At 28.6% G+C, this 17,005-nt stretch overlaps 1 protein-coding gene across 2 annotated transcripts in view; it reads left to right on the top strand.

Moving 5' to 3' along the window:
- The window catches only part of LOC148237262 (T-box transcription factor TBX20-like), an 85,697-nt gene that overhangs the window by 29,522 nt on the left and 39,170 nt on the right, over positions 1-17,005 (top strand). For both annotated transcript variants that reach the window (XM_088205415.1, XM_088205414.1), the window contains exon 3: positions 16,429-16,702. In XM_088205415.1, the coding sequence (XP_088061541.1) occupies positions 16,429-16,702 (274 nt within the window). The remainder of the gene's footprint in view (positions 1-16,428; positions 16,703-17,005) is intronic.

The raw sequence follows: 17,005 nt of genomic DNA, 5'->3' as shown, positions 1-17,005 counted from the left end.
GCGAACGACGAGCGCGCAGAGCGAACGGTCGTTAAAGTGACTCTCAAACTGTTTTAAAAAATATGACACAAATAAAATAGATTTGTTTATTAAATTGTCTGCAGATTATGTTTGAGAAGCGGTGGAACAATACAATGCGATTCAATCTGCGGTTTAATTGCATGACGTGCTTTACGACGTTTCGCAATTCAACAATGGCAGCAAATAAGCTCGTTTTACAGCATGGTTAAAACGCGATATTCAATGGAAATTCTATTTTATTATAATATGATACAACATACATTTAGAATGTATATATACATTGTATGCCAGAGAAATATTTTTTGCTTAGAATTTAATGAATAGCTTGGAAACTGTAAATACTTAGCAGAAGCGATTAACGATGAGTGTAAATTTTATTTTAGAATTGAACGATGCACATTAAAAATTTAATGAATTTTCATTTAAAGAAATTGAAGATACAATGTTTTAAATAAATATTTTATTTTAATATTAAAGCTACATGGATAAAATTTGATTTACTTCTCCCAAATATGTACAGTATGTTCATATCTAAACCATCTATTTTCTATGAAGCTTACTACTGTTACATGGCTAATCAACTAGCATCTAAAAAGTTAAATAAAACTATTTTTAACTCAATCGCGTTCCATTTGGCTCATCGATAGTGTATACTTTATGTATGGTACAGTGACGCCGTTTAACAATTTTCTAGTATCTCAGTATGTATCTCCAGCATTTAATATTTTTCACTCTGTCGTAATAACCTCTCCGAAAATATTTCGTCACGTTAATTTCACGGCAAGGAGAGGCGTCTTCGTTTTTACGACGTGACGACGCCCCCACCCCTTTGCCGACCGAGAGTGGGTGGTCGTTCGGGTAGAAGGAAGATCTCCTCCCCGTTCGCCAATTTACTTTGTGTCAAATTTTCGCGAACGAGTTACAGCCTCCCTTAAGGGAGCGCCCGCTGAATTCGTTATTCGGCTGTCGTAACCCTAATTCGACGTTAACAGAGTCAAAACTCTCGCCGGTAAAGTTTTCGAGGATATATCTTTAATATTTTATTGTAGGCAGCCGTCTACCGTTTTCTCTCTACTCTGCTCTCTCTCGCTCTTTTCGTGACGTATTTCGGCGCGAATTTGCATAATACGCCAGACGAGGACGTTTTAATGAAAATCTGCGGCGTTATTGCTTTCCGACACGTTGCCGAGAATAAAAGATGAATTTCGGCGAAGGCAGGGTTGGAGGTTGGGGTTGGAGTAGCTGTCGTTTTGTGCTTTTCGACTTTTCTTCTGTCGGCGAAAGAGCTGCGCGATTAAAGCGTCAAAGTGTCGCCAGTTAATTGATCGGTCGCTGTTTCGGAATAACGAAATATTTTAAGTCTCATAATTAAAATTTGGAGAAAACTCCAGACATACCTAATGTTGGGTTTAATTATCTACTACTCCTTCCCTTAAATATATATTTTTATTCAAACGGTTTATTTTAATGATTGCTATAATCAATTATTCTTAAATAAGTATACGAATAGCGTAGTCCGTAACGTCTCAGACAAGTAAATCTAAAGGTTCGAGTCCCGGCAGTGGCACTCAAATTATTATTTATAAAAATGCGCTATTATTAAAAAAATCGATTCCAGCTGCAATGGTATCTATTGATTATATCCCAGACTTTCAGTCAGTTCAGTAGGTTGTCATTGTCTTACTGAGTTGGTACTGATATGCCCGTTGTAACGCATTGGGCTTACGCCTGTCGGGTTTCAACTGAAGATTTAATAAAAATAAAATAATATAAAATACCAATTTATATTTTTTATAAAAATAATAATTAATTTGCAATAAATAAACCAAGTTTAATTAATATATTTTAATAAAAAAATTAATTGACGGGTAAAAATATTTTTGTTGTATTTTATAAAATCAGATAGTATATTTAAATTTTTTTTAAAAAAATCCAGATAAACCTAATGTTGAGTTTCATTTCTAAAAAAATGTTTTTTTCTGTTCGAACTTTAAATAAAAAATATATTATACATTTCTTAATAATAAGTTTTAATTGATACAGTATATATAAAATAATCAATTATATGTTAGGAATATAGATTTATTTGTAAACTTAAACTGCTTAAATATAGGAAAATTTTAATATATTTTTTATCCGTAGAAAATATAATTCATTCACAATAAGTAGTTATCTAATTATTTTTAAAATGCTCAAATATTGTTGTATTTCAAAATATTACGGTTCACAATCTGTCAAATCAATCGTTACGTTAGAATAATATTGTTGTGCCTTATAAAATCAGACAGCATGTTTTTCTGTAGAAATCAAATATTAATTTAAATTTAAAATATATCTTTTAAATACGAATTATGTAATTTAACGATATGCTACTATTTAAAAATATAAGATAGTGTAGCATAACACTATATTATATTAAAAATACACTTAAGACAAACCAAAGATTAAATTTAAATAGCATAGTTTGTATTTAAAATAGTTTTTCTCCACTTAAAATAAAAATATATTTTTTCACTACTTTTATTTTCATTTATTGCTATAATCAATTTAATTAAATTCCATCTTATAAAACTAGTTTTAGATAGTTTATAGTTTTCTGTGATTATTACACATTTAATTTGCTTAATCCATTCACGATAAAAAAATAATTAAGTTGTTGTTGTATTTATGAAAAACAGACACTATATTTTGTTGAGTTAAATAACCAGATTAATAGCTTTTTTACTTAAACGCAAAATAAAAAAAAGATTACACTATTATTTTATTTATTACAAATTTGCTTTAATTGATAAATAATTTAACTAAAAATTCTAATTATTCATGTTTAAATATTGTTGTATAAAAAAACAGATGGTTTAAAATATGGCAAATAAATTACCACGTAAGTTACAAAATCAGACAGTTTTTTTTATATCTAAATATATTTTTATTACAAAATTAAAATATATAACAGACTTAATAAAATAAAATTATGTAAATTAATAATAAAAATATTTAGTTTATTCTAATTTTTTTAAATTGAAATTATTTAAGAAATATTTGTCGCTGATTAAAATACATTAGAAAAACCTTTATAAATAATTTATATAAGAGCGACATATAAATATTTAATATTATTAAAATAATAATATAATTCATTGATATATATATTATAATCTTACATTAAATAATTTATCGCGGATGTATAAAAGTCGCATATTTAAATCATGTCTGTACCGAAACCAGAGACAACTCTTTGCGTGGTCTTAAAGCAAAACAGTTTTATAGACTCAATAAATATTCCGCATTATTATATTTCATACTAGGAATTTTCACAGTAACATCTGTTCGCCAGGCCGTATACTGTAGTAAGGACAAAAAGTACGAATTTTATTGTCCATACAACTCGTGATTCAATGATAACCATAAACACTCTACCAGCTTCTTTGTGTTTCATAGTATGTGTTTGATACTTGTGAATATTACAAAAATCTCTCTCTAAAAAACTTTCTTAATAACAAAGTTCAGAATATAATATTAAATTTAAGATTTTTAATATTCCATTCCAGTTCTCTCAAGACTAAATAAATGTCGCTTCATTATATATTTATATGCATTGGAATCAAACGGAGAGAATGACGATACTCGTTACTAATTAAAAAATGATTAATTAGTCGCGACATGGAACATCCCTAAAATATGCTTTGACGTATTGACCATTGCCGTGGAGTGAGATAAAAATATTTTATTTTATTTTATACAATATTGCCAAATGAAATAAATTTCTCAAAGATTTATAAATTATTATTATTATTATTAGATACATTTTTGGGTCACTTAGTTTTCCAGCGCTTAAATCGAGTCGCTTCGCCAAATTTCTCATCTGAATTTCAGCTCCTTTTTCAGTCGACTGGCGAAAAAAACCCTCAAGCGTCACCCATCTGTCGAAATTTGCGAATTTATTGCGGCGAAACGCTCCAGCCAGGGTCGGCAGCGCAAACTAAATCTAATATCGCTTGAACCCGCCCGAAGATTAATTATGTGCAAGGGCGCCATCTGAACCGTGGAGTGTTATTCAAATTACAATTTGGGGTCTCCCCGACCCCGGTCTTCTCCACTGACAGTGACTTGTGGCGCCCACACCCCGAGGCGATGCCCGTCTGTCTTCCCGAAAGGGAGACGGGGCTGCTGCACCGCCATTTTAAATATTTCCCCATCGAGCCCTGGATTTATGGTCGTTAATATATTTAACTCGCCATGGATCTGCTCGAATAGATTGGATACTTTTGAAAATGGGGTTTATTATGGGACCTATTCTGGCGTCTTAACTAAGCGATGCGTAATCTTAGGATGTAATTTTAAGAAGTTTGACGAAAGAATTTATATTAAAGACATTCTATAGATGTTTAAAACAATAAAGTATAATTTTTAGTAAGCAAGTACATACTTGGATTTTTTTATTAATTAAAAAAGCCATTGCCAGACGTACATATATGTACAATCAATCGTAAAAAATAAAATCGTTGTTCTAAGAAATTAAATAATTAAATAAATTTATTTAATTAAATTTATTATTTATTATGTTTTTTGCTAAAAAATAATCAAGTCAATTATTGAGTCCAAGAGAAGTATCAAAGTTTTTCAGCAGAATTTTTTTTTTGATACATTTGTAGCAATCTATAATTTTTTGTTATTATAATGATAAATAAAATCTACTTCTATGGTTACTTTTTTGCTAAAATATGTATTTTTTTAAATAGTTGTTTTTGAGATCATGTAATTAAAAATATGATTTGTATAATCTTAATTTTATGGGAACGAAATTTTTATTTCACCAAATATTAATCTTTTGTTAAAATTTATTTTATCATAATTGTATCATTCAATATAATTGTGTCTACTTTAAATTTCACAATAAATTAAAATATACTGTAATAAAGTTAGTGAATAATTTTACATTTAAATCAAATTAATTATCATTATTTTTGCATCTGTACAATGCATTGTTTTTATTTTTTCGCAAAAAATATGTACATTATAAGCTTATTAAAAATTAATTTTGAAAAAAAAGTTTTTGGTTTTAAGATTGCCAAAAGTTTATTTCTGTAGCTATTTTTTTAAATAGGCAATATTTTTTAATGTAGTCGTTTATATGATTATTTAATAATAAGTATGATTTTAAGTAATAGGATAAAACCTAATTATTATGGTTTTGGGGATATTTTTTTACCATAGTATATATTTTTTGCTAAAGTTGATTGAATAGTTATTAGATAATAAAATAAATAAAAAATTTAAATGCAATTTTTTTTTAATATAACAAATATTTGTAAAAATGATGAAAACGACTTTAACAAAAATATATTTACAGCAATATATTTAAAAAAGTATCAAATCTCTTCTTAGCTCTTTTCTTAAATAAATAATTTTTTTCGTATATAAAATTTTTTAATGTGATTAAAATTTTTTTTAATAAATCAGAAAAAATATTCTATATAGCAAAAATATACAAAAATAGTAATGATACATAAAAACACACATTTAAAGCCCATATCTTGTTTATAAAAAATGTTTAAAAAACATTAGTCTAAAATTTAAAAAAAAATGGAGTATAAAAAATAGTTATAATAACAAAAACTTAAACTGAATATTTATATGGAATTTTTAAAAACATTTTTTATTTTAATAAAAATGAACGTATGTTTCTCTATTTACATTTGTTATTTAGGATAATTAATTTACAATTTAAGAAAATAATATTATTTATATTAAATTACATTACGGTTATAATAATTAATATTTTACTAAGAGTGAAAAAAAATGTCGTGCACTTCGGTGATGTACACTCAATTTACATCTGTGTTTTAAATTAAAAAAACTGCAATATTTTTAAGAAAAAAAATACTATAATAACAATTACAAATACAAACAATTAATAAGTCGTAGAAATTATAGTAAATTATGTACTTGCTCTATTGTAAATTGGTTATTTCTAAAATAAAATTGATTATTTGGTGAAAGATTAAGTTCCTATATTCCCGGTTTAATTATTTTTATTAGTATGTTTTTATCATTTTTTATTTAATTGTTAATTGATCTGTAGGAGACTATATCGTTTGGTTCTTTTTCTGGTTTCAATAAAATTATAATTTGAGAAACCTTCTATTGGGTTAGAGAATAGTTTTTCCTAATTAATGGTTTTTAATAATCACCAACAATTCTTTATCACTTTGCTGTTTATTAGATCATCCCCTGTGTTTTATTGAAATTATATATTTTTCTTGTTTATTAAAATAAAAAAATAAAAATTATTTGTTGAACCGTTTTAGGTACATTGATTTTGATCATTTATAAGTTTCTTCAGTTTTTCTCTATCTATATAAAAATTTATCATTGCTCAAGTGATTGCGCTATTTTAAAAAAAAATTATAAATAGTAATTATTTTTTTAAACGATTTTGAGAACATGGAATTACAATGTTTTTAAGCAAAATGGGTTTTTTAACTTATACGTTAAAAATAATGAAGATTTAGTATGTGCATAATATTAATTTTCCATCTTATTGTCTAACCCTAATGAATATTCATATTACTCTCGAATTACATATTGAAAAAAATCACATTATATGTAACGATCACTCCACGCCAATGTTCATCAGAGGTGCTCAACAATGTCCGGTACTTCAAAGCGTTCCAAAAACGAACACATCTATACACACAAATTTAGCACATGGCAGATGTGGCGATCGTTCGTCTTTCACCGTCTCTCGTCTTTCGTCGCCAATCCGAGAAATCCCTTTTGAAAGGCGAAACGCGTAAAGGACTCTTAGGAAGATCACCGAAATCCAAAAAAGATGCTTTTTGAAATGACAAACGATCGACTTGTCTTTGACGGTTCGCATGTCAATCTTGTCACTCAGTCAACATCATCAAAGTGCTCTCCATTACGTTTTGGAGGAGCTGAGGAATGACGAGTATGTAAATTGAGACGTTTTTGCACGCCAATAAGAAAAAATGTTTTAATAACTTTGTCTTGTAACACCTTGTCAATGGTTATTTGAAATTAATAGTCTGAGGATCGAGTCGCCAAAGGGTCGTGTTGAAAAGATTACTAACAGGCTACTTTTAAATATTTTAGCAAAGCATATTGTCAATCAAACAGGATCAAAACATTTTCTAATATTTTATAATATTTTTGATTGAGAAACACTGCGTGCAAATTTAATCATTTATATCCGGCATTAATAAATAATTGCACTTCAAGAGGGTGTGTTTAGTAGGGATACTTATCGAGTATCATCTCACAGAATAAAGTTGTCTGACACACTTGACCGCGTGACCATAAATCAACCCTGCTGTCATAATTCGTGTTGCTCGTATAGAACGCATTTGCACACACTGACACACTCACAAAAATATTAATTTAAAGTGACACTGAAAGAGTTAAAATCATAATAAAATCAAATAAGATTTATGTAACTAATTTATTTTTTAGTTTATATAAACATTGAAAAACAAAACTCTAAGCATTTTGTGGTTAACCACTCGAGTGCTATCGAAATGAATAAATATATTATAATAGAACAGAAGATTTGTATCGAGTGTAATTTTAATCGAATTAGAGACGTCATTTATGTCATGTTTTACAGTAAATGTTTTAGCATATTGTGGGTAAATAATTTTTCACGTACTGGCATTAAAAAGGTTAACATTTCTGATGCCGTTATATCATTATGATGGTATTATTCAATAGAAATTTTTAATACTGATTCCAGATAAAATCTATTTTAACTCTCAGTTTGTCTATTTTATTAAAAATGTTTATTGAGCAATATATTATAGATTCAAAATACATTATTTTTTAAATATATTTAAAATATTTAATTGCATTTTGGTTGTTTTTAGAATGTATTATCAAGAGCAAAAATTCAAATTTATTGCTACCAATAACAGATTAAAAATAAATGAAGCGACTCACTGAGTTGAGAGTAATTATCATAATACAAGTATCTTTATTAAGTGGTTTTAAAAACGATAATATATTTTTTTTTCAAGGGATGATGTCTGTTGCAGCACATTCATTTTATTCAATTGCAAATAAAAAGTTTTTTTTTAGATATATAGTGTCTAAAATGTTATATGTTGCGCATGCGCAAGAAAAGCACCTGCCGCGACGAGGTGATAACAATTAATGTATCTCGCCCGCCATTATCCGCCAATTACGGCCATTAGGCGACATTAGCGCGGCTAAACACGTCTGCGAATTAATTCAGAAGCTACACAGATATCTATATTGTATATGGGTGTGTGTATGACCGCCGCATGTGCGGCCACGGTAGTGACTTGTGAAGTAACAGACCGCATAAATTATTACACGCATAAATCGAGCGAGACCCATACTTATGTACAAATGTACATACCCATGTATGTATATTATAATATATATAAATTAAATATAAAAGATTTTATGTATATATTTAGAGATATGTATAGTTGAGCTAGAAAAAATGCGCGGTATAAGCCAGTCTGTAAGGTGTCGTAGCGGAGTGCCGTGAGATATATTATATTATAGTTCATTTTTTTAAAATATTTAGCATATATTTAAAAAAATATTTTTTAGATTCTATTATTGGGAGAAAATATTTTTATAATATATAAATATATTAAAACTTAGAATTTTACAAATATTATTATAAAATGTAATATAATGTTCATTAATGCAATATTATATTTAATAATAATAAGCATTATTTTTAAGAACTAAAATAATCTTTTCCATGTAAATTTAGCTATATCTTCTTTTATTATAAAATTGCTAATATTTTTAGTCTAGCTTTCTGCAAATTTGAAAGCTCGATATTTTTCACGTCATTCAAAACATTATTTTTATCGCTATATTCATATTTTAGCAGTGTCTTTAATTTTGTTAACATAATCTATTTTTTATAATACTGATCATATTTTTAATAATTTTAAGCAAAATTCGTACTTTTTTATTCGTTCTATAAAAAAAGCGAAACAATAAGTATTGAAATTGCAAATTTTCTGCAAAATCATCTTTGTTAATTTAGAGGTAAATTAAATAAATTCTACTGATTTGTACTAGCATTTGCAATTGATTTCCATTTTTTGTAGCAATATTAATCTTGAAATTATACGCCGTTTAAAATACTTTATTTTTTATCCCAGAAAATATGACCTAACATAAAAGTATGCATTGATTAAAAAAAATTAAATAAAGCGAAATTTTAAAATAATGCATTAGAAGTAAAATAATAATTTATAAACTATAGAACTTTTTTTGTAAAGGGCTGGACTAAAAATATTTTAGGCTTGGCGTATCAGAAAGCAAAATTTAAGTTTGAACCACTGGGTAAAGCCAAATAAAAAAAATCTTTCGAAATAATTTACTTTATTATTAAATTGCCTATTGATATCACTCACAATGTGCACAACACTTCTAGGGGCCCGAGCTCCCAATTCTTTGTAATTAAAAGTAATATAAAATATATATTAAAAAATAATTAAATTAAATAAATAAATTATTATCTTAAATAAAATCACTAGTTGTGTATATGAAATATTGTATGAAAATAAAATTTTCACTGTTATCTGATATTATAAAAAATACGAAAAAATTAATTAATATAAGTAAGTATTCAATTAAACTTCATATTGAAGCAAGTGTTGAGAAGCTCTCACTCATCACTAGATGTAATTTTGCAACATTGTATCGTTAACAACATAATCAACGATTTGTAACTAGGAAATGTAAGATAATTAACTTGTCTTCTATAACGGAACGAACGTTACTCGGCAGCGCTAGTTCGAGTGACGATAGAGTCCCGGGACTGATCCAAGAAAACAATTTCCTGTCTTTCGAATCTATTAAAAACGCGACTTCATTAGATTCAAAGGAAGAAGAGCCGAGAGCGTTTATCTTTATTGCCGACAGTTAAAATCATAATCGATCACGGTAGTCGTTCATCAAAGTACCCGAAGGTTAATTGAGGTTAGAAATTAATTTCAAACGCCGTAAAAAGGTTAATTCTTGTTATTAGAAGCTCACGGACAAATAATTATCTAATTTTAAACACTTTATTATGATCGCAATAATAAAAAAATATTTTTTTTATAATTTATAGAGATTGCTTAACTGAAATCTGAGGTATACGTTTTTGTATTTATTGATAAAATTTCAAAAGATTTTCTGTGTTTATTATCGCATGAACAAAGCATTTAAAAGTAGCCCAGCCGTATAATAGACTCATTTAAAATATTTTCGAATCATCAAAAAGCAATAAAATTCATCAAAGAGCGACAATCTAACAACTCGACGGCGCGCGGCTAATTCGCTTAATTGCTCTAAAATCGCCCGTTTTTTTTTGTTTTCTTCGCACGATCATCCTTATTTCTGTAACTTGGTAGAGTGGTAGACTTTTGTGGTGTCGCAGATGACGTCTAATTGCCAGTGATTTGACAGGTGCGATAATTCTTTTCGCTCCAAAGCGACCGGAACGTTTCGGTGCATTGAAAACGCGACGAAGCGTCGATGGTTGACTTTTGAAAGCGACAAATGTGCGACGAAAATAATTGGTTCACATTGATCAAAATTCTGGTCGGCTTTGTGCGAGAAAGCTGTTTGATGTTTGCGACTATCTATCATAATTTTAATAAGTTATCTTAATTCAAGATTTTTTTATTATATTTAGAATGTGGACTTTGTGTAATTAAAGACGGAAGAGAAGTAGATAAGGGTATTTTTTGTTTGAGCTCAAAACAAGTTAAATCCAAATATTCAATTCTCTTGAACGATAATGCATGCCTTACATATCATTTTGTAGTAAAAACCTCATTATAGAGTGTAATCATATATAAAAATTTCATTGTTCATGCAAAATATTTTTAAAAAAAAGTTTTTTTTTTAATTTGCGGATCATTGATGATCATTTGATACTAAGTTAAGTATTTTAGTTTAATTTAAATCCAGTCTGTAAGATTCTTAAGAATAAAAAAATCTATCAAAATTCCATGATTTTCCAATCCACATATTTATGCACTCGTTCGTTGCTTCACATTTAATTGCTCCTCACACACGTTCGGCAAATTACATTGCCTTGTGTGTGCACACCCTACATAGTAAGGCAGTATAGCTCTCCAGAGCTAACTCAATAATTAGAGGTTCCGGCCCTCGGACTGATATATGGCTCAATTTCTACGCACTCCGCCGCTCCTTTCTTGTAAGCGCGAGCGGTCGCTCAGAAATAATAGCGTTATTTATTGGCCGACCGCGCTTGTCAAACTTTCCGTCCTTGTCGCCCAAGAATGGAGTTGGCTGTCAACTGAGGCGCGATGGAAAAATTCCGAGCTGTCACTGGCGCTGCCAAAAGGGCTCGTAAAAATCGACGAATTATCGGGGTCATTCAAGAAACAGTGACTGTTACAAATTTGCTAAAAAAATATTAGTAAAAATCTTATGATGAAAATTACAATGGAAATTTTTAATTTATATAAAAAAAGTATTATTTGCAATATTTTCATAGACAAACATTGTAGCAAACGTGACATATAATTTCTGTACAAGATAAGCTACGATAAAAGCATTAAATTCATGACTTTTAATAAAAAAACAATATTAATGTATAACTGCTGTTACTGATGTAACCTATAGAATAATATGACATTACAAAATGCGATGATAAATAAAATTAAGATTTTTTTTCTTAATCTCTCCAGTTTGCATCCGTTTAAAAAATATATAATTTACTGAAATGTATATACATCAATATTGGGTGGCGGTGTCACGTGAGAAAGAGTCATAGAACCTCACAGTTGTGAAAATTTAGTGCTCCTGGTCTTGATTGGTATGAAATATATTTTATACTGGTCATTCGAGGAAGCTTAAAGCAACGGGGGCAAATAGCTAATTTAGAGCCAATCGCATAAATATTAAGCTCCATTTATAAATACCTACGTATGTAGGCTATCGTCCGATAATTACAAAGTATTTTTTTGGACTTATGAAATGCATGAATATTTTTTGAACTACGAATTATCGAAAATATATTTTTTCAGTATATCTGAAGTAATGAAAAAACATAATAAAATTATAACCAATTCAGATTAATATTCAATAATAATTAGAAGTATCGTTGAAATATTTATTAACAACAAAAAATATTTCTGAATAAATAGTTATTTATACTGTTACTGATATAATAATTTATATTGATCTTTCCTGTTTTTTTTTTTAACTTTTTTCTCTTCTAGACTATCTACATATTTTATTGTGATAATTGTAGGTTAATTCTGTAAATCACTTCTCAATCGTCAATTTACACTAAGCTTTGCAAAATTAAAACAAGTTGAGTTGAATGTTTTTCGCAAAACTTTGTTTTTTATAAGTTAAGTGTGCACTTTTAACCCTTTGATTGCCGAAACTCAATAAATCAGCTTTTGAACAAATTTTTATGAAGGCTATTTTAAAAAATAAATGTTTGTTTCTTGTCCTTGGAGCAAATATACAACATTAAAATATTGCTGATTATCTCTTCAATGGTTACGTCAGATATATTAGATTTCGGTAACCTACGAGTTAAAAATACTACTATAAATAGTTATTTTATATATTTTGTGAGTCTATGTAAAAAAAATAATATCAAAATAAATTATACATTTTTCGCGAAATAAATATTATGGGTAAATAAAATCAGACAGTTTTATATGTTTTATAAACGAAGCTATGTTGCCCTTAAAAAAATAGACTACTATAAGAAAGTTTCTGATTTATTCTTCAAATCTAAGAGTAGCAAAATGCAATATATCGGATTTCAGCAACCAAAGGGTTAAAACTATCAGTTCATAAGATATATTTATTTTAAGTATTTTTCAAGTCTAAGTAAAAGGAAAGAAGATCATGCTTGAAACATACTTACTATATTATAATGACATTATTTAATCTTTATTGATATTATTTTTCTATTTTTATGAGATTATTTCCATCTATTCGCAAAAATCGAGTTTCTCGAGTCAACTATGCATCTTTTAAATATTATTAAATATTAACAAATTAACCTTTGTACCCCCATTTCACCTACTTTTACAAGTGTATATGATAGAGAATAAGAATAATAAAACAAATGTGATCAAAGTTTGCTATTTGGTAAAAAAATAATGAGTAGATAGGGACAGATAACTTTGCTTCTTTCAAACACGCCTTTGAAATATTATTGTAATATTTTTAATATTTGCAGGAGTATGTTTGATATTTTATTTTTCACATACTTTTGCAGTTATTTATCATTACATATACTAATAATAAAGCAAATGTGATCTATAAAATCAAAAATAGTATAGTAGATAGGGACAGATAAATCTTACCTCGTGTGCAAAATTTGCGCGCACTATGAACCAGTCAACTATGAATCTTTCAAACGTCATTAGTTTCGTTTAATCCTCGTCCGGTCCATTACAGCATCCGAGGTGTGATGTTAGACGTTGGTCTGGAGCGCGACAATTAGAGCAGTCCTGACGGTTAGCGGAGCGCTCATGCGACACCTCTCATCCGACAAAAGGTCAGCGTCGGCTTATTAAAGAGTAATTATGCGAAGTGAGACCGGCGTTAAACGACCGGAACTGATTTATGACCGCCCGCGAGCAGAGTGACGATTCCATTCCGGCCCTGCGTTGACATCCAACTGCCTGGTATCGATCGGACATTTTGTAACATGTCGGTACTTCTGCGATTGATTAAAATTGATCAATTACTATCAATCGATATACTTGAAGATCGGTTGAAGTTAGCAACGTTATTACTAAAATAAGATTGTGATTCATTTATACTCTAAAAGCACTATAAATAGTCAATTTGATGATTAAGGTTAGTGAATCAATATTTTATTTTTAAAGTCCTTTGTCGAGGCGCTTTGAAGGTAATCTTTCAAAATTACAGTTTCTGATTTATGCAGTGTTATTTTGTAGACATTATATGTCAGACGTTTGAGCTGACAGGTAATCAATAGTGTATAATGTTAAAGTTGTCATGCACATAAGAGTGACAACAGTTTATATTGCAAAATCGCTACTTCAAATGATGTAAGATAATTTAGTATTGAATACTAAAATAGATAAAGGGTTAAATTACGAACAAGTGTATTATATATTACATATGCATTGATTGCTTTATGAATATTTTACAATTGAAAAAAACGTATCATTATAAAATTTATGAATAATTTATTGGCAAGGAAATGAATACAATAGATCACATTTGTGCATATAATTTATAATACAATGGAACATGATAGGTTTTTTGAAATACACCCTATTTATCGGAAGTCAGTAAGTACAGTATTGGAACGTCAATTTCCAATAGGGTAATTACTATATAAATGTGGAGAATGCGTATTTTTTCTCTATTATATAGTCGGCTATTGCGTCAACCGATAAAAGGAATTATGCGACCGTTTCTTTTAAAAATTCATAAAAAACGAAGGGACGATTCCAATTTCAATCAATCTAAAATTTATGAATAGAGGCAATTTGTAACGTCATCGGCAAATTACGTGCAATTTTTCCGTTTGTCATGAGTATACATATAACGCTTGCAATTTGTGGCGTCGAGTTTAGAGAATACATTGTACATAATTCTATGTGTAATACATGAATTAGTGTCACGTCATAATACAATCATTTCATAATAAATATGTTACGTAATAAACTAAATATTTAATTAAAACTAAAAATCACTAAAATTCTTCATTTTTCAATCCTTGGCCTTTGACAAAATAATAATAAATAATTTTAAATTGAATTTTTATATTAGAATATATAATCATATTATGCTTCGATAAATAATAAAAAAATTAGCTATGTTTTACACAGTGGAACATTTTTGTAATATACGACTAAGTATGCAACAATTATTTTTTTACTACCTACCAATCTAAAATAACATGTAAAATTTTTTTTTTGAGCGACTACCTATTATCCTTTAATTAAAATTAAGATTACAAATACAAATTATGAACAATTGATCAATCGTCTTCATACTTAAACCACCTCGCGTTTCAAAGTAAAATAAATAGGAAAACTTATTATAAAAGAGTAAAAAATTCAAATTGCTACAAAAATGCATTTGTACCATTTTAGTTATTGCTATTATAATCATTACTAAATATAACAAATAGTTAATAAACTTTAATGAAATTTATTTTAATCTTTATTGCAAATATAAAATTTCATAGTTGTTGTAGTTTTATTTAGAAAATATTATTTTTAAATTAGAATAAGGATTATTTACCAAAAAGAATATCAAACAAATTAAAAATAATCGATCAATTGTCTTCATACTTGCACCACCTCGCAAAATAAAATAAATATGAAAGCATCATAATTGCTTAAATCGTTAAAAAAGTAATTTTGGACCATTTTTTGATATTGTTATTTTAATCTAATATAACAAGTATTTATATATTAAATTTGATTTAAATCGCTACAAATAGTAATTTTAATTGAAAAGAGTTGGTTCAATTCTCAACGTTCGCAGCATTTCTTTTATATATATATTTTTTTAATGTAAGGTAGAAATGCAGCAGTATTTTAAAAGTAGAACGATGTTCTATTTCTAAATATTTGACTAAACAGCTTTTTGAAGAGTTTTGATTAATGTAAAACTTATAAATTATTTATATACAATTTACGAATTATAAGTAATTTACAAATAATTAAATTTTTATCGCGATTACTATTTATATATTAATGAAATATACAGTTAATAAATATATATTAGGGACAAATACTATTAAAACTAATTATTAATTGCTGATATATCAAACTTCGGCAACAAAAAAGGTTAAACGTATTTTTTTGCATAATGTAAATATTTCCTTTTTTTTATTAATATGTGAGTCTTCTATTAATTTTTTTTTTGATATTATAATAATATTAACCGTTAAATATATTTTTTTTGCTTGTGTGAAACCACATTATTTTGAAGATAAATTCTTTTGCCATTTCTGTTGAGTTGACAGTTGGTATTAAAAGTGTTCTAAAGATATAGTATCTAATACCCACACCCTGTCTTCGATAGTTTCGGTTTCTGGGCTGGTCGTAAAGTAGTTTTTGTACGTGAGGCCCCAGGCCGCAACTCCCCAATGGGGTGAGGCCCCTGTCAACGTGAGAGGTGACAACTGCTCCACTCGCGCTGATTGGACCAACCCTTGGGGAGACAACCCACACGACATTTCACGGAGAACCGTAAAACAACACGACATATCGCCGGAAAAACGTGCGAGTGTATAAAAATATAAAGAGCATACAGGTCGGATCGGTTAAGAAGGTGGCGAATTTCAGAAACGAACGACGAAAAATCTACAGAATATTTTTTTCCCTACAAGATTATAATTTTCCTCTTTTCTTCTTGTTGCAGACGGATGTTTCCAACGCTTAGGGTATCGTTCTCTAGCTTATCGGGGTCCGCGAGATACACTGTGCTCTTGGACATTGTACCTGTGGACGGAAAGAGGTATAGATACGCATACCATAGATCTTCTTGGTTGGTCGCCGGAAAAGCGGATCCTCCAGCGCCAGCCAGATTATATCCACATCCAGATTCACCTTTCACGGGAGATCAGCTAAGGAAACAAGTCGTCTCATTCGAGAAAGTTAAGCTGACCAACAACGAAATGGACAAAAATGGACAGGTAAGAAACTCATATTATCTTCATATTCATACAAGCTAGGTCAAAAGTCATTTTATTATTTATTAATTCAATATTATTATTTTTGCCTTTAACATGGTCTTAAAAAATATTAATAAATAAAACATGCGTTATACTGAATCTTTACAATAAAAAAGCTGTGGACTCTCAAACTTATATATTATGCATAATCATTTGGAACTTGCGGTGCATCAGAGATTATTCATTCCAACGTAGGGTAGTTTAGGTTTAATTTCTTATTTTTTCTTTCGGTTTCCAAATGTGTATTATTAATACCCTGTCTCG

This window comes from Plectrocnemia conspersa, unplaced genomic scaffold (genome assembly GCF_051122295.1).
Source record: "Plectrocnemia conspersa isolate PC_06_02 unplaced genomic scaffold, ASM5112229v1 ptg000002l, whole genome shotgun sequence".
NCBI classification, from domain to species: domain Eukaryota; kingdom Metazoa; phylum Arthropoda; class Insecta; order Trichoptera; family Polycentropodidae; genus Plectrocnemia; species Plectrocnemia conspersa.
Note: the sequence above shows the minus strand (reverse complement) of the source record. Positions and strands in the feature narration are given on the sequence as shown.